The sequence below is a fragment of the Scyliorhinus canicula genome, chromosome 13 (genome assembly GCF_902713615.1).
Source record: "Scyliorhinus canicula chromosome 13, sScyCan1.1, whole genome shotgun sequence".
Lineage (NCBI taxonomy): Eukaryota > Metazoa > Chordata > Chondrichthyes > Carcharhiniformes > Scyliorhinidae > Scyliorhinus > Scyliorhinus canicula.
Genome location: NC_052158.1, coordinates 10025207 through 10052904, shown reverse-complemented (window position 1 = coordinate 10052904; position 27698 = coordinate 10025207). Strand labels below are relative to the sequence as shown.

At 51.3% G+C, this 27698-nt stretch overlaps 1 protein-coding gene and 1 long non-coding RNA gene across 2 annotated transcripts in view; both read right to left on the bottom strand.

The window, feature by feature from the left end:
- Window positions 1–5466: 5466 nt before the first annotated feature.
- LOC119975753 lies at window positions 5467–9238 on the bottom strand. Its single transcript, XR_005462795.1, has 2 exons — window positions 9175–9238; window positions 5467–5720 (listed from the first exon to the last, which is right to left on the bottom strand). It is a non-coding gene; the product is annotated as an uncharacterized LOC119975753 (long non-coding RNA).
- Window positions 9239–11964: 2726 nt separating this feature from the next.
- The window catches only part of LOC119975733 (zinc-binding protein A33-like), a 30484-nt gene continuing 14750 nt past the window's right edge, over window positions 11965–27698 (bottom strand). Inside the window, exon 6 of the mRNA XM_038815559.1 lies at window positions 11965–14301. Coding sequence (XP_038671487.1) covers window positions 13751–14301 — 551 coding nt within the window. The 3' untranslated portion in view covers window positions 11965–13750. The remainder of the gene's footprint in view (window positions 14302–27698) is intronic.

Genomic DNA, 27698 nt, shown 5'->3' with positions numbered 1-27698 from the left:
CTGTTCTGAAGGCTGGGTAATTTGCTGCAAACAATAGTTTGTTTGAGGTTGCGCGGTTTTTTGAAGGCAAGTAGTGGGGGTGTGGAAATGACCTTGGCAAGATGTTCAGCTTCATTGATGATGTGTTGAAGGCCTCCCCAGGAAAGTACTGGACGATGAAGGGTACTCTGTCAGTTGTCTCCCGTGTTTGTCTTCTGAGGTCGGTGCGGTTTTTTGCTGTGGCGCGTTGGAACTGTCGATTGATGAGTCGACCACCATATCCCGTTCGTACGAGTGCATCTTTCAGCATCTGTAGGTGTCTGTTACGCTCCTCCTCGTCTGAGCAGATCCTGTGTATACGGAGGGCTTGTCCACGATGCTCCACTTCTCCAGCTTTCACCCGAAACACATTAAAGAAGCCATCCCCTATGGATAAGCCTTGCCTAATACGGTGGAGAGAAAAGTATCTCTAGCTGATGTTGTTTGTGCGGACACTTGCCCTCAGCTCCTTATATAGTAGCTTTACCCAATTCACAAATCTTGGTCCAATCCCAAACCGTTCCAGAACTGCCATCAAGTACTCCTATTCTATCCGGTCGAATGCCTTCTTAGCGTCCAATGCCACAACCACCTCTGTTCCTTCCCCTCTGCCGGTGCCATAATGACGTTCAATACCCTTCTAGTGTTTGAAAAGAGCTGCCTCCCTCTTAAGAACCCAGTCTGATTTTCACCTATCACCTTCGGGAGGCACTCCTCCAGCCTACCCGCTGGTACCTTCACCAATACTTTTGCATCCACATTCAGAAACGATATGGGCCTATACGACCCACACTCCGTCGGATCCTTATCTTTTTTTAGCAACAGGGAAATTGATGCCTGCCCCAAAGGTTTGTGGCAACACACCCTTCCCTATCGCCTCTTCAAACATCCCCATCAGGGGTGCCAGCTTATCCTTGAGTTTTTATAATATTCCACCAGAAAGCCATCCGGCACTGCGACCTTCCGCGACTGCATCCTCCCAATCGCATCCGTTATCTCCTGCTCCACTATCGCTCCTTCTAATGTAGCCCTGTCCCCCTCCCCTAACCTCGGGTACTCCAACCCATCTAGAAATTCCTGCATCTCACAATCTCCCCCGGGTGCTCTGACCTGTACAACCTCTCATAAAACTCCTCAAAAACCTTGTTAATCAGCTCCGGAGCCACCACCAACTTCCCTGCCCTCTCCCTCACCTGCACAATTTCCCTTGCTGCTGCTTCCCTCCGGAGATGACCTGCTAACAGCCTTATCTCCATATTCGTAAACTGCACCTCTTGCTTGTCTCAGTTGGCGGACCACCTTCCTGATAGATAGTCGGTCAAAACTCGCCTGTAGTTCCTTCCTCTTTTCCAGCTTTGCTGGGTCCCCATCCTCTGTATAACTCCGATCTACCTCCAGCATCTCAACTATTACCCTCTGCTGCTCCAATCTCTCCTCCTTGTCCACCCTGGCCTTAAACGAGATCACCTCCCCCTCACCACCGCCTTTAGAACCTCCCAGACGACCGCCTTCGATACCTCACCCGTACAGTTGAAACCTACATATTCCTTTTCAATTTTGTCACAAAACACTTAGTCCCCCAAAAGTCCCACATCTAAATTCCACCCTGACCTCAGCACTTCCCCCCTTCTTCAGCACCATATCCACGCATGGTGGAGCATGATCTGACACTGCAATTACCGAGTATTCCGACCCCTTAATCCCAGCCAGGAAAGCCTTCCCCACCACGAAAATGTTGATCCGCGAATATACCTTATGGACTGCTGAGAAAAGAGAGTACTCCTATTCCCTCGGCTGCACCCCCCCATTTCCACCATTAGCCCAGCTAATGCCTTCGCCCCCCCGCCCCCCCCCCCCAATGGGACCAGTGAGCGTGGCCGTGACCTGTCCAACCTTGGCTCCTGCATCAAGTTCCAGTCCCTCCCCACAATCAGCTCGTGTGTCCAAGTCGGGAATGGCCCCAAACACCTTCTTTGCGAATCCCACATTCTCCTATTTGGGGCCCTATACACTTAGCAGCGCCACTAACCTCCCCTCCAGTGCCCCTGTCACAATCAGATATCTACCCCACTGATCTGCCACTACCTTCTCCATCTGGAAGCGTACTGTTTTGCTGACCATTACCGCTACCCCTCGAGCCCTTCCGTGAAGTCCAGAGTGAAACATCTGACTAACCCAGCCCTTTGTCAGTCTCACCTGGTCCTTCACCCTCAAGTGAGTCTCCTGCAGCATTGCTACATCGGCTTTCACTTCTTGACCGGACCTCGTACCTCCTAATGTTCCATGTGACTATCCTAACTGTGGGTCTATCACCCCCCCCCCACCTTCTTATCCACCATCACATCACCGGGTGCTGCCCCATATGCCTGACCCGCCCCTGTGAATTATTAACATCGAACCCCTCCTCCCCTCCCAAAACCCTCCCCCCCACATTTCCACTCGAAAATACATCTCCCAGCATCAATCCCTTCACCCCCACCCCGCCTCAAAGGCCCATCGAAACCTGCCAACCAGGCTCCAATATCTGTTGCCCTCCTCTCACCTCACCTCCGTTCACTAGCTGACTTTAGTTAGCAATCGCGGGTGGCTCCTCCCGCCACGCTACACCGTCCCCTCCCACCCAGTCGCAGAAAAAGAAAAAACAGAAACACCAATCCAACACATACAATTCACTAAACTAAGATATAACCGTCGCAGCACAGAATGCCAATCAACCCAACTAATAACTTGAATTCTGTAACAATGTGAAGAGAAGTAAATTACAATATACGCAAGCCCACAATTCTTAGATTGTGCCACCTCGAGCGGTTCTCCAAGTCCTCAAGCTTTGCTTGGAGCCCTCCGTTGACCTCCACCGTCCTCCGCAGCTCGTCCCCCATCGAGGTGAACTGGTCGCTGTGCTGCAACGCGGTTTCCTCCACTTCCTTCATCTTCTTGCCCAGCTCTTTCACCTCGGCCGATATCTTTGCCACAGTTACTCTCACCGGGGCAATTGCCTCCTCCATCATTGGCTTCAATGTGACCGCCATCTCCTTCCTCAAAGCCTCCATGTGCCTCGCACACTGCTTTTCCAGCTCCACTGCCATCACCTCGGTCATCTTCTCCACTGTCAGTAGTGCGCCCCACCATGCGGTCCAACATCCACCATCTTGTCAGCACTTATGCTCGTCTTCTCATTCAACGACGAGCCCGCGTTACCTCCCTTCCTCGACGCTGCTTTTCTCTTTGCCTTTCTGTCCACATGTTTGTTAATCTCCACCTATCACTGGCCCTCTATCCAGCCCCCCCCGCCCCCCTATCCAGCCGCACCGCCCCCCAACTGTATAAATCTGACCCTATTTCCAGTTCTCCAGCTTTGACAAAGCGTCATCCAGACTTGAAATGTTGGCTCCCTTCTCTCTCCACAGATGCTGTCAGACCTGCTGAGATTGTCCAGTATTTTCTGTTTTTGTGTCTTTAATGGTCACCTGTTGGGCCGTAAAGTAGCCGCCTGACAACTAAACTTGGTGATAATTTGGAGATGTTTCCTGTGTGTTTTGGGCAGGAATGATGTGAACAGAGGAATAAGAAGATGAAGAGCACAATGTAATGTTGCAGTGTGGATGTGTATCAGTGTGTGTAATGTTTGAATGGAGCTGGTGAATCAGTGGGACTCAGGATGACAGAATGTGGTGAGAAACCTGAATCAGCTGAATTTGGGACATTGTCACTTTCTAAAGCCCGGGGCTCCGAGGCCTTTCCCGCGCTCCCCTCCCCCACTTGCGCGCGCACTTTCCACCACATGACGCAGTGCTGAGTAGAGCCCCTGATCCTCCAATCAGAGCCGCCCTTCTTCCCGCGCTCTCTCTGTCTCGGGATCCTCGCGCTCTGTTCACTTCAGCTGAAATCAACTTTGAAAATGTGGATTTGATCCGATCCGAATCTCAGTGACGCAACAATCTCAATATGATGTCACAATGGAAAGAGACCATTCGGCCCATCGTGTCTGTGAAACTTCAAAGACACTCCCCATTTCTCGGGCTGTTTTTAATGGGGAATTCTTTCCTGCAGCACCCACATTCCGTCAGCAGGTGGCAGCGGTGCTCTTTGTAACAATGAAAGACTTTTTTTATAGACAATAAGCAGTAACGAATAAAATGTCAATCCCCATATCAAAAACAACAATCCCATCCTCCCTCCAAACCTCAGCCCACATGTTAACATTAGCAAACAACAAAAAGGAATCAGGAATCATCCATTGTCACCATTAACACATACAGGACCCCCCCCCCCCCCTTATGTTCAAAACTTAACCTTCTGAAGAGTTAAGATTTCCACTATGTCCTCCCACCCCACCAGGACACAGGGTGGAGAGGTTGTGGTTCAGTGGCAGTGCCCTTATCGTTGAGTGAGAAGAGAGTGGGATCGATCCCACTCCACACACTTCAGCACAGAATCGGAATTAGAGGGATCTCGCTGATCTCAAATCAGCTCAGCGACCCCAGGAGCGGTGAAAGAAACTTTGTTCTTTGCTTCCTTGCAGACGAAACCGAATCTTACATTTCCCTCCCCTCTAAAGATTTCCTCTGTGTGATAGGATGGATTTCCCTAAACCAAACCTGTGACACCGGAATCCTTCCTTTTGGTGAAAATGGATCAATCAACACATTGATGGAGAAATTCTAGCCTCACATCCCTCTCTCCTCTAGGTTTTATAAACACATTGCACACATGAGCCTTCTGATTTACTTCAATTAGTCATCAAATGTTTTCAACTTTCATGTTCCACACCCTTCAAATCCATTTCTTACTTATAGATAGAACAGTACAGCACAGAACAGGCCCTTCGGCCCTCGATGTTGTGCCGAGCAATCATCACCCTACTCAAACCCACGTATCCACCCTATACCTGTAACCCAACAACCCCCCCACCTTACTTTTTTTTTTAGGACACTATGGGCAATTTAGCATGGCCAATCCACCTAACCCGCACATCTTTGGACTGTGGGAGGAAACCGGAGCACCCGGAGGAAACCCACGCACACACGGGGAGGACGTACAGACTCCGCACAGACAGTGACCCAGCCGGGAATCGAACCTGGGACCCTGGAGCTGTGAAGCATTTATGCTAACCACCATGCTACCGTGCTGCCTAACCACTTGTACGGTGGCACAGTGGTTAGCATTGCTGCCTCACAGCACCAGGGACCTCGGCTCAAGTCCAGCCTTGGGCGATTATCTGTGTGAAGTTTGCACGTTCTCCTTGCGTCAGTGGGAGTCTCCTCTGGGTGCACTGATTTCCTCCCACAGCCCAAAGCTGTGCAGATTAGGTGGGGTTACAGGGATGGGGCGGGGGAGTGGGTCTCTGAAAGGTGCTCTTTCAGACTGGCGATCGCTGAGAGCAAAATGTTTCTTCCCTCTTTTCTTTCTGAAATATTTTAAATTATTATTTATATTCAAATCCAATAATCAGATAAAGAAAAGCCAACATTTCATTTATTTCTCATTTTAAGTCAATATGAATAATATTTACATTTTTATCTGATATTCAATAGATGTGGACACTCGAGGGGTTTCTGGGTTAAATAAGAAAACAGGAAAAGATCTCGGTCCCGGGTTTGAGAAGGTCTCTGACACGTCTCCATTCTCCATACTGGCTGCATCCTTTAAATGGTCCCAGAGACAGACTGCCTTCTGCTGGGATTGGCTGATAGTCTTCTTCACTAATTATGCAAATATGAAATATTTAATAACAGAAAATAAAACAAACACATCAATCTGTTACTTTATAATGTTGCTCAGTTATTTTTGGAGAACGTGTCGTCTGAAATAAACAAAAACACAAATGTTAACACACAGTAAACTGATGGCCGTCCACAAATAGAGTAAAAAATCCTCGACTTTCCAGCGTGAAAGAAGACGAGAGTCAACAGTAAAATGTTCAGCAAATTGCTGATCTCAGCTGCCAAGAAGCTGAAGGGAAAGTTTTGGGTCTTGGACAGGAATGGATGTGAATTAATGGAAGGAAGCGATTGGAAAGCTAATTAGAAAAGGTGAGTGAATAATACAGGAATAATCTAGTAAAGGTTCAGTGAAGTGGACGGGCTGGTGCTCAATATTGAGGGTGAATCACTGGAGAACTGTGACAGGGATTTTTACCGACAGGCACAGGGTCAGCAAGAAAAGAAATAAGTGCCGGGGAAAACCAAACACAGAAAGTAATAAAGAATGTACTGACGCCAGAAAGAACACTTGTAAAGACAGCAAGAGAGGCACAACAATGTGAAACTACAGGAACAGGAGGAGGCCATTCAGCCCCCTGAGCCTGTCCCATAATTCCATTAAATCAAGAGACCCAGTCATGGAGAAGGTGATAGTTCTGAACCCAGAGAACGTGGTTAGGATAAAGATGGGGTTGGGAAGGTGCAGGGAGATTCTGGCTGTGTGTTGTGATGTGTGGGAATGATGATGGAGTTAGTTACGTGAAGACAGGTCTGTGCACATTGAAGATAAATGACAAAAGGTACTGGAGGAGCCGGAAGGAGTAAATGACAAAGTAAGAACAGATGGGAATTATTCTGGAAATTAGAGCCAGACCTCACAGGAGTGAAATGAGGAAATATTTCAAGATAAAGAGGGTGGTAGAAGTCTGCAACTCTCTTCCCCAGATGGCAACTGATGCTGGATCGAATTGAGTTTCAAATCCGAGATAGAGAGATGTTTGTCAAGCAAAGGTTAATGGGAAAGGTGAGTATCTGGAGTTAGATCGTAGCACAGCCAATGTCTCACTGAAAGACAGAACAGGTTTGACGGTTAAATACCTCCCGCTGCTGTTCTTATGTTCTTTCAGGAGAAATTTGTATTTTGATGCCCTTTGAGTTGTTTGTAGGAATATTTAGGGAAAGTTTCAGAAATAAATCTAATCTCAGAAGTTTATGATCGAAATTATAAAGAATAAGAATAACATTGGAGCCAAGTGGCAAATAATCAAAACAGTAAACACTGAACTAATAAATAACGATAACGATAAAAATGAAACCTTGTTCACCAAGATATTGGGAGTCACATCATTTTCCACAGACAGGGTGACCAGTGAAGATAGTCTGTCCTCTCCCACAGTCCACTGATGAATTTTATCAGCTACGACTTCAAGAAGCTCCATTAACAGCTCACCACTGACATGAACAGGGTTAACAGGGTCCTGAGTGTTCTCCTTGTGTCGACATTGCTGTTGGCATCACAGCTGCACATCTAAATACTTTTTCAATGTTATGAAGGTCTCTGCCTCCACCACGTTTTCAGGCAGAGTTCCAGACTCGCACCACCCTCTGGGTGGAAAGGTTTTCCTTACATCCCCTTTGAACCTTCGGCCAATTACCTTAAAGCTCTGCCCCCTGGTCATTGATCCCTCAACCAAGGGAAAAAGATGCTCCTGTCCACTCCACCCATCCCCTTCATAATTTTATACATCTCAATCATGTTCCCCCTCAGTCCCCTCTATTCCAAGGAAAACAGCCCCAGTCTATCTAATCTCTCTTCATAGCTAAAACTCTCCAGCCCAGGCAACAGGCTGGTAAATCTCCTCTGCACCCTTTCCAGTGCGATCACATCCCTTCTACAATGTGGATTCCAGAACTGCACACAATACTCTAACTGTGGCCTAATCAACATTTTATACAGTTCCAGCATAGCCTCCCTGCCTATTCAACTCTAAACTTCACCTGATAAAGGGAAATATACCACATGCCTTCTGAACCACTGTATCCACCTGCCCTCCTACCTTAAGAAACTGGTGTACATGCAGACCAAGGGCCCTCTGATCCTCAGTACTTCCCAGGGTCCTGCCATTTATCCTGTATTCCGTTGCCTTGTTTGTCCTGCCCAAGTGCATCACCTCACACTTATCCGGATTGAACTCCATTTGCCACTGTCAGCCCAGCTGACCTGTCCATCTATATCCTCCTGTGATCTAAGGCTATCCTTCTCACTAATTACTGCCCCACTAATTTCCCTATCATCCGCAAACTTACTGATCAACCCTCCTACATTCAAGTCTAAATCTATCTGCAAACCACAAACAGCAAGGGCCCCAACTCTGATCCCTTCGGACCCTACTGGATACAGGCTTCCAGTCAGGAAAATACCCCTTGCCCATCATCCTCTGCTTCCTGCCACTCAGCCAATTCTGGATTAAATTTGCTAAATTTCCCTGGATCCCATGGGTTTTTACACAATAAACGGTAGAACTCTTGCAAGTACTGACAGGCAGAGAGATCTGGGCGTGCATGTCCAGCGATCACTGGAAGTGGCAACGCACGTGGATAAAGTGGTGAAGAAGGCATGCGGCATGCTGGCCTTCATCGGTCAGGGTTTCAATATAAAAATTGGCAAGTCATGTTGCAGCTGTACAGGACCTTAGTTAGGCCTGATTTGGAATATTGTGTCCAATTCTGGTCGCCACACTACCAGAAGGATGTGGATGCTTTGGAGAGGGTGCAGAAGCGGTTTACTAGGATGTTGCCTGGTATGGAGGGCATTAGCTATGAGGAGAGGTTAGATGAACTCGGTCTGCTCTCACTGGAATGACGGAGGTTGAGAGGCAGCCTGATAGATGTCTACAAGATTATGAGTGGCATGGTCAGAGTGGATAGTCAGATGCTCTTTTCTAGGGTAGGAGAGTCAAGTACTCGGGGACACAGGTTTTAAAGTGCGTGTGGAAAAGTTTAGATCAAATAACCGAGGCAAGTTTTTTTTTACACAGAGGGTGGTTAATACATGGAATGCGCTGCCTAGGGAGGTGGTGGGAGCAGGTACGATATTGGCATTTAAGGGGCATCTAGACAAATATATGAAAGGGTGGGAATGGAAGGATACAGACTCCCTAAGTGCAGACGGTTTTAGTTTAGGCAGGTACCATGGTTGGCGCAGCCTTGGAGGGCCGAAGGGCCTGTTCCTGTGCTACATTGTTCTTCGTTCTTACCTTCGTTATCAGTCTCCAATCTGGAACCTTATCAAAGTCCTCGCTGAAGTCCAAGTCGATTACGTCAGATGTATTGCCCTCTTTGAAAAATTCAATCAAGTTGATCAGACGTGACCTCCCCTTAACAAAACCATGCTGACTTTCTTGATTAATTCCTACCTCTCCAAATACAGATTAATTCTGTATCTCAGAATTACCTCCAAAATGTTAGACTGGCTGGTCTGTAGTTTCCTGGTTTATCCATTCCTCCCTTGGTGAATAATGGTATCACTTTGACTATCCTCCAGTCCTCATTTCCTCCCTTACCTCATTCAAAAGTCTGGGATACATCTCCGGATATTTGCCAATTTATAAGTCTGCCAGACCACTCAGAATCAATGTTAACTTCTTTGATTTTAATCACAGTCATTAAGGGCAGCACGGTAGCATGGTGGTTAGCATAAATGCTTCACAGCTCCAGGGTCCCAGGTTCGGTTCCTGGCTGGGTCACTGTCTGTGCGGAGTCTGCACGTCCTCCCCGTGTGTGCGTGGGTTTCCTCCGGGTGATCCAAAGATGTGCGGGTTAGGTGGATTGGCCATGCTAAATTGCCCGTAGTGTCCTTAAAAGTAAGGTTAAGGGGGGGGGGGAGGTTGTTGGGTTACGGGTATAGCGTGGGTTTGAGTAGGGTGATCATTGTTCGGCACAACATCGAGGGCCGAAGGGCCTGTCCTGTGCTGTACTGTTCTATGTTCTATGTTCATTCTCCCTGATTTCTGTACCCACAACTTCACTTTCACTAGCAAACACTGACACAAAGTTTTCATTTAGAACCCTACCTATGTCCTCCCGCTCCACACACAAATTACCATTCTGGGCCTTAATTCTTTCCCTAGTTACCCTTTTACCCTGAAATGGACTTGTAAAGCAACTCAGGATTTTCTTTTATTTTACCTGCCACTATCCTTTCATATTCTCTCACCTATAAAGATCCTTTTTGCACATTCTGTACATCTTGAGGGTGCTGCTGTTCTGAGCTCTCGCTATCTGTCATAAGCCTCCCTTTCTCTTTTTATCCAAGGCCGCTCCAAATACAGATTAATTCTATATCCCACGAGATCCAGGGTTTACCCTTTTTCTTTGTTGGAACATGTTGGCCCTGCACTCTCCCTATTTCCTTCTTGAATGTGTCCCACTGTTCAGTTACAGATGAATCTAAACGTGTCCAGTCCAAGTCCACTCTGAACAAATCATTTCTGATATTATTAAAGTCGGCCTGCCCCCAGTTTAGAACTTTGATTTCAAAATAATTTGTTAACTGCTCTTTCAAACATGTCCTGGTAGCTTCAATCACTTACTTACATGGACACCAAGGTCCCTCTGTTCCTAAACTTCCTGTACAGTTTCTCCCTTTAGTTTAGACTGTCTCTCTATATTCATTGGTTTCCTGCGGGTTCTCCAGTTTCCTCCCACAGTCCAAAGATGTGCAGGTCAGGTGGATTGGCTATGCTAAATTGCCCTTAGTATCCAAAAAAGGACAGGTGGGATAGGGTGGAGGTGTGGGGATAGCATGGAGGTATGGCCTTAGGTAGGGTGCTCTTTCCAAGGCCGGTGCAGACTCAATGGGCTGAATGGCCTCCTTCTGCACAGTAAATTCTACGATTCGATGATGATTCTTAACGAAATGATTTACTTCACACTTGAATTGAACTGAATTTGCCACTTGTCTGCCCAATCAAATATATCAATGCTCCTTTTGAAGTTCAAGACTATCCTCATCACAGTCGGCAATGATTCAAATCTTTGTGTTACCTCTAAATTATGAAATCAAGCCCTGGACACGAGTGTCTCGGTCATTAACAGATATCTCAGAAAGGCAAGGGTCCCAATACAGACCCCTGAGATCTCCACTAAAAACCTTCCTCCAAACTTTAAAAAGCCATTGATCACAACTCTCTGCTTTCACTGTCATCGATGAATATATGAACTTTAATAGGAGTGAAGAGATTTCCCCTTCCACGCTATGGGACACACTGAAGCTAATCGTTAGAGAGTAAGGCACAGGAAGGCGGAGGTTGGCGGACACCATCTTAGAGGTGGACCGCCAATACTCAATCAATCAGACACCAGAACTGCTGGCAAGGAGGAAGAAGGGAGTTTGGGCTTCGATGCACAGAGGGCGGTGTGCTGGCTGCAACGTTCACGATGGGGGAGGGAGGGGTGCTCTTTAAGAACACCACGTTTTACCTTTAAGTCCATTACAGGGCACTTGACAGCAAGACACAATCACTATTAGGAGTGGGGATCATGGCTAAATGTTCCCAATCTCAAACTAGGGACACTGAGGCTAACTGTATTACATCAGCTCAGGAAAAATCAAACTTGGGTTTTCTGAGTTACAATCAGTCTGTTTCATGTCACAGACATTGAGCCTTTAGTGGAGGTGGAACACGAAACAACAGCAAATAATTTGAATCCACTTTCTCAGGCTAATTCTGTCCATTGTATTTCTTCATTTCTTTTAAAGGAGAATTTAGCCTCAAACTCCATGAGTGTAAAAGACACTGAATTGTTCTGACACAATATTCTGTACAGTTCAGGGCAGTGAAAACTCCTAAAGAATGTGTTCTTTATGATTCAGGTCTTGTGAGAAAGATATTCCCCCTGCCCCACCCCCACCCAGCCTCAATGAAAAGGAAGACCGGAATTTCGGCCAATCAGCATACCTAATGTCCGGAAACTCGTCTCCATAACTCTGAGTGACAGGCCTTCTGCCCAATCCGCCTGCATATTCTGCGGAAACCCGTCCCCCTGACTCAGTGACAGACGCAAACAACATGTTGAGTTTCTGCTTCTTGGATTTAATGATGAACTTTGAGAAAAACTGTTTCTAATCCAGTGGTTGTCCGATTGTTTTGCGTTGTTTAAAGAATCATTTTACAAATGTAACCATGTACCCTCCAATGTAAATTATAATTCTATATAATAACCACAATATGAACAGGTTCCATTCACAGAGAACATTAATAATGTTTTAATAAAACAGGTAATTACATACAAGTGATTTCAGGATTATTTCTCTGATGTGGACAGTGATGAGACAGAGCAGACAAACCAGAGATAAATGATAACTGAGACTCCACTAACATTCTAGTGCAGCAACTGAACTGCTTTTCATCTGGTTAAACATTATCTGTTAATGTTATACAAACCTCATCAATTCACACATCATGTTCAATACAGACAGACTGTCAGATCAGTGTTCACAGCAGTGTCACATCATTTACATCTTTAAACTGTCTCAAGGCAGCTTCCTGTTTTAATGTAAAATAAAAACTCCCAGAAACACGATTTTCCTTTATTCCAATTTTATTACAGATTCCCCACTGGAACATGACATTCTGGACAATATTTACAGACCTGTACAAACCCAGTCCAGTTCGTCAGTGTTATTTAATCACACAAGGAAGTTACATTATTGAAACACGGTGAGAGTTTGAAGTGAGTCAAACTGACAGATTTATCACGATTACAAGAAACAAACCAACTGGAGATTAATATAAACAGAGAATGATGTAAATACTCTGCAGGCCGGGCAGCTGGATAACGGCACTTACTCACTGCCTGAGCCCAAACTGAAGACAGCGAGTATCACAGCAGCAGCTGGTCTCCCACCTCCCCTCCCCTCCCCTCCTACTGAAAGTCAATGTGAGACTCACCGCTGAAAACCATGACAGTGAAATGTCCATCACCGTGAAGAAGGGAGAGGATTCGGGAGGTTTGGGGTGGAAATATTGACAGCTGCTCAATGCAGAACTAACACTAACTCCTGGGAATTTATAAAAACTGCAACAGTTGAGATTTATTCCCCTTAATTTCCTCTCCCTCGTGTGTTTCTCTCTCCCCCTTTTTATCTGGAGAAATTATTTCTTGGATCCCCTGAAAAGACTCCCCCACCCCAGGTTGAGAATCACTGAACTGATTCATCTCAAACACGGTGATCTATCGCCACCTTCCGCCTGTGGAGCAACATTACAGGCAGGAAGGTCACCGGCTTCCTGCAGTTCACAGCTCATTCTACCCAGTAAGTTCCTCTCTACAATTGAGCTGCTATTTGTTTCTTCTCTTTCCCTCCTTCTTTCCCCCAGCCCTACAGAGGTCCTTGCTGATCTTTCAGTTCCCAGTTCCCATACAGAGTTTATACCCGGAATGTTAACCTGGTTTCTCTCTCCACACCTTTAAACACTTCAGGCTGTCAAATGTTTTGTTCATTTCCAACCCCTGGTTTGTGAGTGTTTCTGATTCTCCTGCCTGTTCCCTATTGATTTTGCTTCTATTTAATTTAGAATTTGTACTTCCCTGGGTATTATTTAATTTTCCTGCTCTTGGATTTTCTCCTTTGTCATTTCCTTGCCATTGGTGATCAATCTCACCCTAGTTCCTCTTCCCTGCCCCTCTTAACGTTCAATTTCCCACCTGGGTCTCTGAGACCCTGAGTTTATTTCTGTCTGTGTTTTAATTCTCCGTCGTCCCTGCGCTTTGATTATTCTCCATTATCTTGGGGATTTTAATCTATTTTCCAGGATTCACTGGAAAAGTTACCGCCTGTTTGTTGCTCCTCACCGAGTAAGGAAACAAAAAACAAAATGACCAAAACATTATTGTCCCTCAGCTGTAATCACCCTGAGCTCAGGAACCATTTGAACCATCCGCACCCCCTGTGACTGAGACCCACACCCAGCAGTTTACAGCTGGCAGGAGGCAGGGAGATGGTGTGAAATTATGGGATGGATCTGTTAGTGATCTTTAATCCCGCAGATTGTCAGCGGGGCCGAGTTTTTCCCGTCATTATTCAATCCCGGACTGAAGAAGGGAAAGATTCTCTCAGTGAAAGTGAGGGTGAAAGTGTGGAGATGGGACATGTTGTCCGCATTGTAAAATGACACCTGTCCCCCCTCATAGTCCAGGAAAACCCCGATCTTCCCGGGATTCACTCTCAGGGTGAGGGGGGTCTCAGAGGGGGAGGTGGCGGCAAAATAACCAGATCCGGGAATCAGACCCAAAATCCAGAATCCAGACTCAGGGCTCAGGGGGATTCCCCCTTTCCTGTCCACAGACTCTCGGGCCACTCCCAGCCAACACCAAGTCTTCCCCCCCACCCCCACCTCCCAGTAATGTCTCCCTGATGTGAATCCCTCTGATCCCAGGACACAGAGCCAGGGATTAAACCTCTCCGGGGTGTCAGGGAGCCGCTGCTGTTTGTCTCCGAGTCTCACACTGGTCCGGTCCTCAGACAGGATGAGCCGGGGATTCGCTGTGTTCAGATCCAGAGTCAGAGAGGCTGGAGCTGGGGGAAAGTTAAAATAACACAGTCAGTGATTTAGAGAGGGAGGGGGAGGGAAGAGAGAGGGAGGGGTAGAGAGGGGCAAACGGGGTAGGTGAGGGAGAGGATAATGAGGGAGAGGGAGGGGTCAGAGGAGAGAAATCAGAGCAGCAGAGCCAGGGAGTGGGTGAAGGGAGAGCAGGAAAGGAGAGAGGGAGTGTGAGAATGGAGTGAAAGTGAGGCAGAAGTGGGTGACGGAAAGCTGGAGGGTTTGAGTGTGGAAGCCGGATTACAGAGAGATTGGGAGAGGGTTGAGAAATAGAGGGTGTGGCAGGGAGAACAGGAAGTGACAGGGAGTGTAGGAGGGTGTGAGAGACTGAGGTGGAGGAGTAGAGACAGCAGGTTAGCAGGGAGAGTGTGAGGGTGAGAGAGAGAGTGCAGAGGAATGAGTGCTAAAGTTGGAGAGTGTGAAAAAGAGAGGGGATGTTTGCAACAGTAGGAAGGCGGGAGGGAAATGGGATGGTAAGAGAGAGTGGGGGAGAAAATGTACAAGATGGGATGAGAAAGAAAGTGAAGGGATGGGGGGATCGTGAGGGAGGAGGGAGGGAGCGGGAGGACGGGAGGATGGAGGGAGAGATATAGCGGAATGATGAAGGAAGAGGGAAGGAGAGAAATGGAAGAGAGAGTGTGGCTAGGTGGAAGAGAGAATGGAAGGGGCTGAGAGAGAGGGTGGGAGAGGGAAAGGAGATAGAGAGTGGGAGGGAAAGATGTTAGATTGAGCAGAGGGGAGAGTGTGAGTGCATGGCAGGGAGAGAGAGATCAGCATGGGAAGGGCAGAGGTAAGGAGAGCGGATATGAAACAGAGAGAGAGAGAGCGTGTATGGAAGTAATAGGCTGTGAGGAACAGGGGAGAGGGAAAGATGGAGGGAAGGAAGGGGGAGAAGAGGGAGTGACCCGAGCCAGTCAGAGTGTGAGGGACAGGAGTGGACACAGTGAGATAGCAGGGCAGTGGGGAGAGAGAGAATGTGAGAGATGGAGGAGAGATTGTGAGAAGGAGAGTGGGAGGGGAAAAGCAAGTTTTGGGAGAGAGGGAGAGGGAACAGAGGGAAGGAGAGAAAGAGCTGGAGAGAGAGCGGGTGGGAAGTGATATTCCCGTTAAGCAGCGTTTCAATGTCACTGCACAGGTTGTACACAATCCGAGCCTGTAAGATATCAGACAGAAATTACATTACAAGAACACAAGAATTAGGAGTAGGAGTAGGAGGAGGCCATTTGGCCCCTCAAGCCTGCTCCACCATTCAGTAAGATCATGGCTGATCTGATTGAATATATTTCCTGACCCAGTCACCACTGCTCACTGGGGAAGAGAATCCCAAACACTAACAACCCTCTGACAGCAAACAAATTCTCCTCATCTCAGTCTCAAATGTCAGATCCCTCATTTTTAAACTGTCCCTTCATGCTCGGCTCCTCCACAAGGGAAACATCCTCTCAGCATCCACCCTCTCAAGTCACCTCAGCGTTTTATATGTTCAATAAGATCACCTCTCATTCTCTTAAACCCCAATGGGTATCGGCCCAACCTGCTCAACCTTTCATCATAAGATAACCCCTTCATCCCCGGAATCAGGCGAGTGAACCTTCTCTGAATTGCTTCTAATGTAATGATATAATTTAATAAATAAGGAGACCAAAATGGTGCAGAATATTCCAGATGTGACCGCATTAAGGCCCTGGATTGCTGCAACAACAATTATATATTTTTATATTTTATTACAATGAACAACGGGCGGGATTCTCCAACCCCGCGCCGGGTCGGAGAATCGGCGGGGGGCCGCACAAATCGCGCCATGCCGCCCCGATGCCGGGGGGGGGGGGGGGGGGGCCTAGTTGTGGCCTGGCCCGCGATCGGTGGGCCGGCCTCTTGGGCTCCTTTCCTCTGCGCCGGCCCCTGTCACCCTACCCATTTGGCGTCGGGGCCGGCACAGAGAAGGGAGCCACTGCGTGCGTTGGCGCCGATGCCACTGCGCTTGCGCAGATCCCGCGGTGCCCAGTTGATGCCAGGGTCAGTTGCTGGAGCTGTGCTGGCCCCCTGTGGCCCGGAGAATCGGGGGCCAAAAGGCCTGTTGATGCCAGAGTAAAACACTCTCATTTTACGCCGGCGTCAACACTTAGCCGCGTGATGGGAGAATCCCGCCCAACATCTCATTTACTTTCCTGATCACTTGCTGCATCTGTGGACTAACTTTTTGTAAATCTTGTATCAGGACAGCCAGATCCATCTGCAGTTTCTCTTGACACGATACCAGAGCAGATCCCCAAATTCATAACAATCCCGAACAATAACCCCCAAATTTGGTTAATTTTTGGTTAAGGACCATTAAACCTTTTATTAGTTGACCTAGTAAGGGAATAAACTCATAAGATTCCAGGATTTGAAACCACCAGAAGAAATTTGCTATCATGGGTCATCAAAGCAAATAGTTGGGGGCAGCATGTGGCGCAGTGGTTAGCACTGAGACTGCGGCGCTGAGGACCCGGGTTCGAATCCTGGCCCTGGGTCACTGTCCGTGTGGAGTTTGCACATTCTCCCCGTGTCTGCATGGGTTTCACCCCACAACCCAAAGATGTGCAGGTTAGGTGGATTGGCCACTCTAAATTGCCCTTAATTGGAAAAAATAATTGGGCACTCTAAATTTAAAAAAAAAAATCAAAGCAAACAGTTAATACTCGCTATCATATACTCTAATATTAAAAAAAAGGTCAACCTGATTAACAAGAAATCTTTGCTGTAACTCACCCAAAACCCTGGGCGGGATTCTCCGAGACTGAGGGCTGGATTCTCCGAAATTTAGACCATGTCCGGAGGAAGCGTCTGGTCTTACGACACACCGATGCCCCACCCAGGGGAGGGTCAGCAGCCGCGCCACGTAAAGCCCCCGGCTTTACCTGCAGATACAGGTGGAGAATTGCCGTGTCCGGCGACGCGTATACGCGCCGTACAACATGGCGCCGGCCACGTGCAGACCCAGCCCGCCAAATAGCGTCCCCTTTAACCCTCTCGCTGCCCCCGGACCACCCCCACCAGTTTGCCCAGTCCCCGCCTGAGCCCCACCGGCCAGCGGAACGGCTCCCCGTACCCCGACTGTGGAAGCGCCGGACACAGTCCGCAGCCGCCCTGCGAGGTCCCCGGAAACTGTGAGCAAACGTGGCCCACGCCATCAGGAATTGGCCAATCGGAGGCGGAGCATCAGGGGAGGGCCTCAGGTGGCGTCCTGAGGCCGTCCCAATGGCGTGTGGCATACCCACCGCTGACGCCGTTTTGGAGGGGGGGCAGTGCATCTGAAAAATGGCGCCGCCCCCGATTTTGCCGTAAAAACGGATTCTCCGGCCGATTGCCGAGTGCGATTTCAGCGCCGGTGATTTGAGAATCCAGCCCTAAGTGTTGACACCAACAGAGAATCCATGGACTTCACGGCAGAAAAATCGGTGCCACACCTGCCGGGTCCGTGATTGACACTCAGGAGGCTGACAAGCTGCAGCCCCACATAAACAATTCTCTCTCCCCCCCCCCCCCCCCCCCGCCCCCCACACCATCCCAGCCAACAAGATGGCTGTAAGGGGAGCGGCACCAAGGTTCACGGACGCAGAGCTCGAGACTCTCTTGGACACCGTGGAGGAGAGTAGGGTGACCCCGGCCCGGGAAGAAGGCTGCCAGCCGCAGCTCCTCGTCGTGCCTGGGCGCAGGTGGCATAGGCGGTCAGCGCCGGGGGCAACATAGTCTGGACCGGCCGGCAGTGCAGAAAAAACTGCACAACCTCCTCAGGGTGGCCAGGGTGAGTAGGCAGCACTGAGCCCCTGGCACTAACACCCACCCACTCAGGAGAAGGCCGCACACAAACGCTGGGAGCGGGTGAAGCCGGGAGGGGGACCACGAGACCTGCAGCCCCTCACCATGGCAGAGCAGAGGGTCCAGGAAGTGGCCACCCCCAGCCAGTGCCACAGCCGGAGCCCCCCCCATGAGCCGAGCAGTGATGGGAGCAGCTCGGACACCAGCCCTCCGGCCGAGACCCAGGACACCCCAGAGCTCGGGTCGGAGGATGACACTGATTTCCCGTCACAGCGTCTCCAACACCCTCCACCATCCCAGAGACACTCACCTCGGTTGGCCATGTTAGTGAAGAGGCTCCTGGGACTCTCTCTGGTGCTCAGCACACAGCTGGCCCGGGACAGCAGGTGGAGGTAGGAGCCCCCGAGGGGGAGGACGGTCGGAGGGCCGACCCCAGGGACTAGCTGCCGTCCAGTCGGGTCTGGGGCTTCTGGAACAGACAGTCCCATCGATAGTGGAGATGCAGTCACAGAGCCAGGGACTACATGAGGGGATGTCGGTGAGAATCCAACACCTGCAGGCGCAGGTGGAGGAGTCCAACCGTGTGCAGGAGCAGGAGGTGGTGCCGACCATGCCTGTCACCCCGGCCAACACTCCATGGGTGGCGTCCGCAGTGGAGGCATTGGGGCGATGGTTTGGACTATGGATCGGCGATGCCCAAGGCCTGGGGCATTCTGTGCAGGCTCTGGCCGAGGCCTAGGACAGGGTTTGCTGCCTCACAGACGACCATGTCCCAGACCCACCTGGAAATTGCAGCGGCGTTCCTGAGTATGGCCCAGTCACAGCAGGCCATGGCTGGGAACGTCAGCAGCATTGCCCAGGCACTGACCAACATGGCGGAGACACAGAGGGAGGTGGCCCAGTCCCAGAGGGAGATGGTCCACTCCCTGTGCTCCCTGGCCTCCAGCAGGCAGACCCTGGTCGAGACCAGAGCGGGTCTCCAGGACTGGCAGTGCCAGGTGGCGGGGGAGCCTCAGGGGGTATCTGGGGAATGGTGTGAATCCTGTGGGTGGCCCGTGATCCCGACCCTCCTCACCTCACCCTGACCGCTCCGACCACCGCCGCCCCAGGGATTCGATGGGACCGTGTGTAGGAATGACCGGCTCACAGGCAGGGATCACCCAGGTGGACGGTGGAAAGTGTTACCGTGGGCAGGAGTCAGACATTGTCATACGATGCAGAGCAACAGAGCTCATCGCAGAGCGGCTTGTCATCATCCTCCATCCCAGGGTCCCCACCTCACAGTGCGGCAGGTCTGTATCACGGAGGGGGCTGCAGGTGGGAGAGGGGGTGTGCGGTTGGGATGCAGTGTCCGTGCCCCTGCCCCCCCCCCCCCCCCCCGCCTCCTAGTCGGCGAACCTGGAGGCGATCTGACCGTCCAGTGCACGTAGGCCCTGGCCTCCCGCGCCTGCCCGGGCATCCTGGTGGGCTCGGTCCATATCGAAGTGGATGTATTGATCCGCTTGGGTATATAGGACCTCCGTGACGGCATTGATGCACCTGTGCACCAAGGTCTCTGAAATCCAGGTCCCCACTTGGCGCCAGGAAGGATCCTGTGGCATAAACATTCAAGGCGACCGTCACCTTGGGAGCGGGTGTCCTCCCCCTACCCCCACGGTGTCAGGTGTGCCATCATCGGGAGTCTTCGACGGCATGCCCGGTCCGGCAGGTGCTCGAATGACAGGCGGTGCCGGTAGACACGAGGCCTCATGTGGCGCCTCCTTAGCACCTCCCCCTCCTCGGCCTGTTGGACAGCCGACTCTCCAACCTGGGCGGCTGCTCTCTGCTCCGCTGCTGCCCGCTCCGCTGCTGCCCGCTCCGCTGCTGCCTGCTCCGCTGCTGTCTGCTCCGCTGCTGCCTGCCCCTCTGCTGCTCGCTCCGCTGCTGCCTGCTCCGCTGCTGCCCGCCCCGCTGCTGCCCGCTCCGCTGCTGCCCGCTCCGCTGCTGCTCGCTCCGCTGCTGCTCGCTCCGCTGCTGCCCGCCCCGCTGCTGCCTGCTCCGCTGCTGCCTGCCCCGCTGCTGCCTGCCCCGCTGCTGTCTGCCCCTCTGCTGCCTGCTCCGCTGCTGCCCGCTCCGCTGCTGCCCGCTCCGCTGCTGCCTGCCCCGCTGCTGTCTGCCCCTCTGCTGCCTGCTCCGCTGCTGCCCGCTCCGCTGCTGCCCGCTCCGCTGCTGCCCGCTCCGCTGCTGCTCGCTCCGCTGCTGCCCGCTCCGCTGCTGTCCGCTCCGCTGCTGCTCACTCCGCTGCTGCTCGCACCGCTGCTGCCTGCCCGCTCCGCTGCTGCTCGCTCCGCTGCTGCCTGCCCCGCTGCTGCCCGCTCCGCTGCTGCCTGCCCCGCTGCTGCCTGCCCCGCTGCTGCCCGCTCCGCTGCTGCTCGCTCCGCTGCTGCCTGCTCCGCTGCTGCCTGCTCCGCTGCTGCCTGCCCGCTCCGCTGCTGCTCGCTCCGCTGCTGCCTGCCCCGCTGCTGCCTGCTCCGCTGCTGCCTGCCCCGCTGCTGCCCGCTCTGCTGCTGCAGCTTTCTCCTCCTCCTCGAGGAGCTCCCTATCGGACAGCCACAGGGCATCCCCCAGGGCTGCGGCGACCAGCAGGAAGGCCACCATTGCTGGTTGAATTCCAATATCCAACATGCCATTTGCACTGCGGGACCCCCCCCATCTCCCTCCCCCCCCCCCCCCCCATCTTCCCTCCCCCCATCCCCTCACCCCTGGCCCTGTCGGTCCCACAGTCCCAGCTCCTCAGCTGAGCTGCTGCCAACAACTGCTGCTCCCAGCTCCTTAAACTAAACACAACTGAACACAAACTGTTTTTCACTGACCCTTGAGCTGACCTGTGACCTGTGACCTCCCATCAGGGTTCAGCCTCCTGCCCTGAGACAGGATCTGAATGTGTCAACCCTCGGGACATTCTGAACCTTAAATGTTACAATCTCCAGTCAACTCAAAGGTCCCTCCCACAGGTGTTCCTCACTTAAAACCAACACAAGACAATCTCCAGAAATATATATTTCCTCACCCTCTCCATGTAATTAATATCTTGGGCTGGATTCTCCGATACTGAGGCTGTGTTGACGCCGTCGTGAAAACGGTGGAGTTTCATGACGGCATCAACGGGCCTCCAGGTGGAGCTATTCACCGGCCCACAGGGGCTAGCACGGGCGGAACGTGAAGCACCCGGGGAGCGGCCGCTGATACGCTGCGGCTGCTCATAACCATTCCCCCCCCCACACACAGAAACACCCCCCCCACACACACACACAGACACACACACACACACACACACACACACACACAGACACACACAGACACACACAGCGTCGCAGGCAAGATGGCCACCAGCAGAGCAGCTCCGCGATTTAGGGACAGCGAGTTGGACACCCTCCTGGACGCTGTGGAGGGGAAGAGCCTGGCGCTGTACCCCGGGCCGGGTCGCAGGTCACATGTGCCATTGCCCGGCGTGCCTGGGAAGTGGTGGCAGACGCTGTCATCGCCGTCTGGGTGGTGGCCCGGAGTGCAGACTGATGTGACCATCAATTCACTCGAGACACGATTGGAAGTAAACTGTGGTTTTAATAGACTTACAACTGAGCCTGCCTGCGACCAGAAGAACTGAGGGCAGGCTCACAAAGCTGCAGCACATTATACTTCCGGTAGTGGGAGGGCCATGGGCGGAGCCAAGGATGGAGCCCTGTACAAGCTCCTCATCTCCCCCTGTGGGCAGAGCCGCGCAACGGCTCACAGACAGAGCCCACAAGGACACAATACTATACAGTGTGAATTACATGAAGTACATTCACCACACAGACCAGCGCAGGAAGAAGCTGCACGGCCTCCTCAGGGCAGCCAGGGTGAGAACCCAGCACTGTGCCCCTGGCACCAACCCCCCTACCCCCACACACATGTGACCCGCCACCCACACCCCTCAGGGGGACAGTCGCAAGCCCACCTTGACCCACATTGCTGCACCCACCCATGCCAGCCCCAATGGCCGGGTGCCCTGTGCACTGATGCCATCAGAGACCCAACCCCTGGCTGCATGTGTCGGACCGTCTAACACTGTTGTTGTTTGTGTCTTTCCACCCGCGCCCCCACCCAGGATGAGGCTGTGGATAAACCGCTGGAAGAGGGAGAAGTCCGGAGGGGGAGGACCAGAACTGCGTCCCCTCACCGTGCCCGAGCAGAGGGCCGGGGACAACGTTGGCGGGCCGGAGGAGAGGGAGGTTGCTGATGCGGAGGTCGGAGGCGCGCCACCAAGTGAGAGCCCCTACGTGTATGTGGCCCCCCCCCCCCCCCCCACCCACCCCCCCCCACCCCCCCCCCCCCACCCACCCCCCCCCCCCCCACCCCCCCCCCCCCACCCCCCCCCACCCCCCCCACCCCCCCCCCCCCCACCCCCCCCACCCCCCCACCCCCCCCCCCCCCCCCCCCCCCCCCCCCCCCCCCGCGATTCACCGTGAAGGTAGTATGGGCTGAGGTTAGAAACAGGAAAGGAGAGGTCACCCTGTTGGGAGTTTTCTATAGGCCACCTAATAGTTCTAGGGATGTAGAGGAAAGGACGGCGAAGATGATTCTGGAAAAGAGCGAAAGTAACAGGGTAGTTGTTATGGGAGACTTTAACTTTCCAAATATTGACTGGAAAAGATATAGTTCGAGTACATTAGATGGGTCGTTCTTTGTACAATGTGTGCAGGAGGGTTTCCTGACACAATATGTTGACAGGCCAAAAAGAGGCGAGGCCACATTGGATTTGGTTTTGGGTAATGAACCAGGCCAGGTATTAGATCTGGAGGTAGGTGAGCACTTTGGAAACAGTGACCACAATTCGGTGACCTTTACGTTAGTGATGGAAAGGGATAAGTATACCCCGCAGGGCAAGAGTTATAGCTGGGGGAAGGGCAATTATGATGCCATTAGACATGACTTGGGATGTGTAGGTTGGAGAAGTAGGCTGCAAGGGTTGGGCACACTGGATATGTGGAGCTTGTTCAAGGAACAGCTATTGCGTGTTCTTGATAAGAACGTACCAGTCAGGCAGGGAGGAAGGGGTCGAGCGAGGGAACCGTGGTTTACCAAAGAAGTGGAATCTCTTGTAAAGAGGAAGAAGGAGGCCTATGTGAAGATGAGGTGTGAAGTTTCAGTTGGGGCGCTTGATAGTTACAAGGAAGCGAGGAAGGATCTAAAGAGAGAGCTAAGACGAGCAAGGAGGGGACATGAGAAGTCTTTGCCAGATAGGATCAAGGAAAACCCAAAAGCTTTCTATAGGTTTTTTTGGGGCCTCACGGTAGCATGGTGGTTAGCATCAATGCTTCACAGCTCCAGGGTCCCAGGTTCGATTCCCGGCTGGGTCACTGTCTGTGTGGAGTCTGCACATCCTCCCTGTGTGTGCGTGGGTTTCCTCCGGGTGCTCCGGTTTCCTCCCACAGTCCAAAGATGTGCGGGTTAGGTGGATTGGCCATGCTAAATTGCCCGTAGTGTAAGGTTAATGGGGGGATTGTTGGGTTACGGGTATACGGGTTACGTGGGTTTAAAGTAGGGTGATCATTGTTCGGCACAACATCGAGGGCCGAAGGGCCTGTTCTGTGCTGTACTGTTCTATGTTCTATGTTCTAGGTATGTCAGGAATAAAAGAATGACGAGGGTAAGAGTAGGGCCAGTCAAGGACAGTGGTGGGAAGTTGTGTGTGGAGGCTGAGGAGATAAGCGAGATACTAAATAAATACTTTTCATCAGTATTCACTCAGGAAAAAGATAATCTTGTGGAGGAGAATGCTGAGACCCAGGCTATTAGAATAGATGGCATTGAGGTGCGTAGGGAAGAAGTGTTGGCAATTCTGGACAAGGTGAAAATAGATAAGTCCCCGGGGCCTGATGGGATTTATCCTATGACTCTCTGGGAAGCCAGGGAAGAGATTGCTGAGCCTTTGGCTTTGATTTTTATGTCATCATTGGCTACAGGAATAGTGCCAGAGGACTGGAGGATAGCAAATGTGGTCCCTTTGTTCAAGAAGGGGAGTAGAGATAACCCCGGTAACTATAGGCCGGTGAGCCTCACGTCTGTTGTGGGTAAAGTCTTGGAGAGGGTTATAAGAGATACGATTTATAATCATCTGGATAGGAATAATATGATTAGGGATAGTCAGCATGGTTTTGTGAAGGGTAGGTCATGCCTCACAAACCTTATTGAGTTCTTTGAGAAGGTGACTGAACAGGTAGACGAGGGTAGAGCAGTTGATGTGGTATATATGGATTTCAGTAAAGCGTTTGATAAGGTTCCCCACAGTCAGCTATTGCAGAAAATACGGAGGCTGGGGATTGAGGGTGATTTAGAGATGTGGATCAGAAATTGGCTAGTTGAAAGAAGACAGAGGGTGGTGGTTGATGGGAAATGTTCAGAATGGAGTTCAGTTACGAGTGGCGTACCACAAGGATCTGTTCTGGGGCCGTTGCTGTTTGTCATTTTTATAAATGACCTAGAAGAGGGCGCAGAAGGTTGGGTGAGTAAATTTGAAGACGACACTAAAGTCGGTGGAGTTGTAGACAGTGCGGAAGGATGTTGCAGGTTACAGAGGGACATAGATAAGCTGCAGAGCTGGGCTGAGAGGTGGCAAATGGAGTTCAATGTGGAGAAGTGTGAGGTGATTCACTTTGGAAAGAATAACAGGAATGCGGAATATTTGGCTAATGGTAAAATTCTTGGTAGTGTGGATGAGCAGAGGGATCTCGGTGTCCATGTACATAGATCCCTGAAAGTTGCCACCCAGGTTGATAGGGTTGTGAAGAAGGCCTATGGTGTGTTGGCCTTTATTGGTGGAGGGATTGAGTTCCGGAGCCATGAGGTCATGTTGCAGCTGTACAAAACTCTGGTACGGCCGCATTTGGAGTATTGCGTACAGTTCTGGTCGCCTCATTATAGGAAGGACGTGGAAGCTTTGGAACGGGTGCAGAGGAGATTTACCAGGATGTTGTCTGGTATGGAGGGAAAATCTTATGAGGAAAGGTTGATGGACGTGAGGTTGTTTTCGTTAGAGAGAAGAAGGTTAAGAGGTGACTTAATAGAGGCATACAAAATGATCAGAGGGTTAGATAGGGTGGACAGTGAGAGCCTTCTCCCGCGGATGGAGGTGGCTAGCACGAGGGGACATAGCCTTAAATTGAGGGGTAATAGATATAGGACAGAGGTCAGAGGTAGGTTTTTTACGCAAAGAGTGGTGAGGCCGTGGAATGCCCTACCTGCAACAGTAGTGGACTCGCCAACATTGAGGGCATTTAAAAGTTTATTGGATAAGCATATGGATGATAAGGGCATAGTGTAGGTTAAATGGCCTTTAGTTTTTGACTTCCCATGTCGGTGCAACATCGAGGGCCGAAGGGCCTGTACTGCGCTGTATCGTTCTATGTTCTATGTTCTATGTTCTATGTTCTAAGAGCTGACCGAGTTCCCGAGGGCGTGGCTCTAACCACCTATCGGTCATCGGGAACGTCTGGTGGCGGCTGCGGACTCAGTCCATGGCTACCCTGGTTGGGGGAGGGGGGAGCGGGGGATCGATCACCGAGGCAGGGGGCCTCATGTATTGCCAGGGGAGAGATCGTGTGTCACAGATCCGCGGGCGTGCACGATCTCGGAGGGGGAGGGGACGGGGCCTTTATTTCTGGTGCCGCTCCGCGGTCCGAGTCCGCCATGTCCCACTGGGCGGCTGCTGCAGGCCACAGCCGTGCCCATGCGAGGGCTCCCGACCGGACGTGCGGGGCCAGTGTCCGCAGCCAGAGCTGCGGGGAGCACTCCGGGGTCCTGCCAGCCCCCTGCAGGTAAGAGGATCGTTCAGGACTTTCTTAAGGAAAGTCCAGAGTGAAACGCCAGCGTAAAGGAGATAGCCCCATTAGTGGGGAATCCAGACCCTTGTCTTGATAATCTTCCTGCCTTTTCCCACATTATACTCCATCTACTAACTGAACTATCAACACGCGGCACGGGGGCACAGTGGTTGGCTCTGGTGCCTCACAGCTCCAAGGACCCGGGTTCAATTCTGACCTTGAGTGACTGTCTGTGTGGAGCTTTCTCCTCATGTCTGTGTGGGTTTCCTCCAGGTGCTCCGGTTTCCTCCCACAGCCTAATGATGTGTAGATTAGGTGGGTTGGCCAGGCTAAATTGCCCAAACCGTCAGGTTGGGTTGCTGGTTTTCGGGGATAGGGTGGAAGCCTGGGTGCTCATTCCAAGGGTCGGTACAGACTCGATGGGCCGAATAGCCTCCTTCTGCACTGTAAATTCTGTGATGAGCTTCGTTTTGGAGTAGGGTAGAGTGTGAATGGACTGAGGGAGGATTGAGTGAGCTGGAGGGGACAGGACATATGCTGGAGGGGAGGGAGAGACGGTTAGGGAAGCTGGAAGTGAAGGAAGGGAGATTGTGGGGAACAGTGTGTGGGAGGGGTAGGAGAGAGAGTTTGGGATTGAGGGGGTTGGAACAGCAGAATGGAGAGAGGGATGGGTTGGGAGACGAGGGAAGGGAATACAGTGGGAGAGAGGATGGACAGGGAGCAGAGCATGTTTGAGATGGCGAGGAGAGAGCTGTGGGTGGTGGGCAGAAGGAGTGTAGATGGAGGGGACAGAGGGCAGAGGAATGGGAGGTGAGAGAGAAAACTGCAGCGAAAGGGGAGGTGGCTGGCAGCAACTTCTGGATGAGTTGGAGGGCAGAGAGAATTAGGGAGCAGAAGGGGAGAGGAATAGAGGGATGGAGAGGGGAAAGGTCTAAATAGGCTGGGGGTGGGGAGAAAGCAGGGGTGGGAGACAGTGATGGGAGTTACTTTCTTAAACCTCTGCAGTCTATGTGGTGTAGGTACACCCACAGTGCTGTTAGGGAGAGAGTTCCAGGATTTTGACCCAGTGACAATGAAGGAATGGCGATATATTTCCAAGTCAGCACAGTGTGTGGCTGAGAGGTGAACTTCCAGGTGGTGGTGTGTCCAGGTATCTGCTGCTCTTGTCCTCCTAGATGGTAGCGGTTGTGGGTTTGGAAAGTGCTGCCTAAGAAGCCTTGGCGAGTTTCTGCTGTGCATCTTGTAGATGGTACACACGGCTGACATTGTTCGTCCTTGTTAGAGGGATTGCATGTTTGTGGAAGGGGGAGCAATCAAACGGGCTGCTTTGTCCTGGATGGTGTTGAACTTCTTTAATGTTGTTGGAGCTGCAGATAAGCTGACAAGACACTGGCAGTGGGGGCGTCAAGAGAGTAGAATTGGGTGTCATCTGAAAACTGTCCCTCTTTCTGTGGGTGAGGTTACTAAGTGGCAGCAAGTAGATCAGGAAAAGGAGGTGATCAAGGATAAAATGTTTGAGTCTCCTGGGGAGCAGTATGGAGGTGAGAAGTGAAACTATTGCTGGAGATACTCTGGCTGTGATAGAATCGGCAAGTGTGGAACCAAATAAAGACAGAGCCACAGAGTCGGACAATAGAGGAGATAGTTTGGAGGAGAATGGTGGTGTTGACCATGTCAATGTTTGCAGAGAGGTTCAGAGGGATGAGGAGGGATAATGTATTATACTT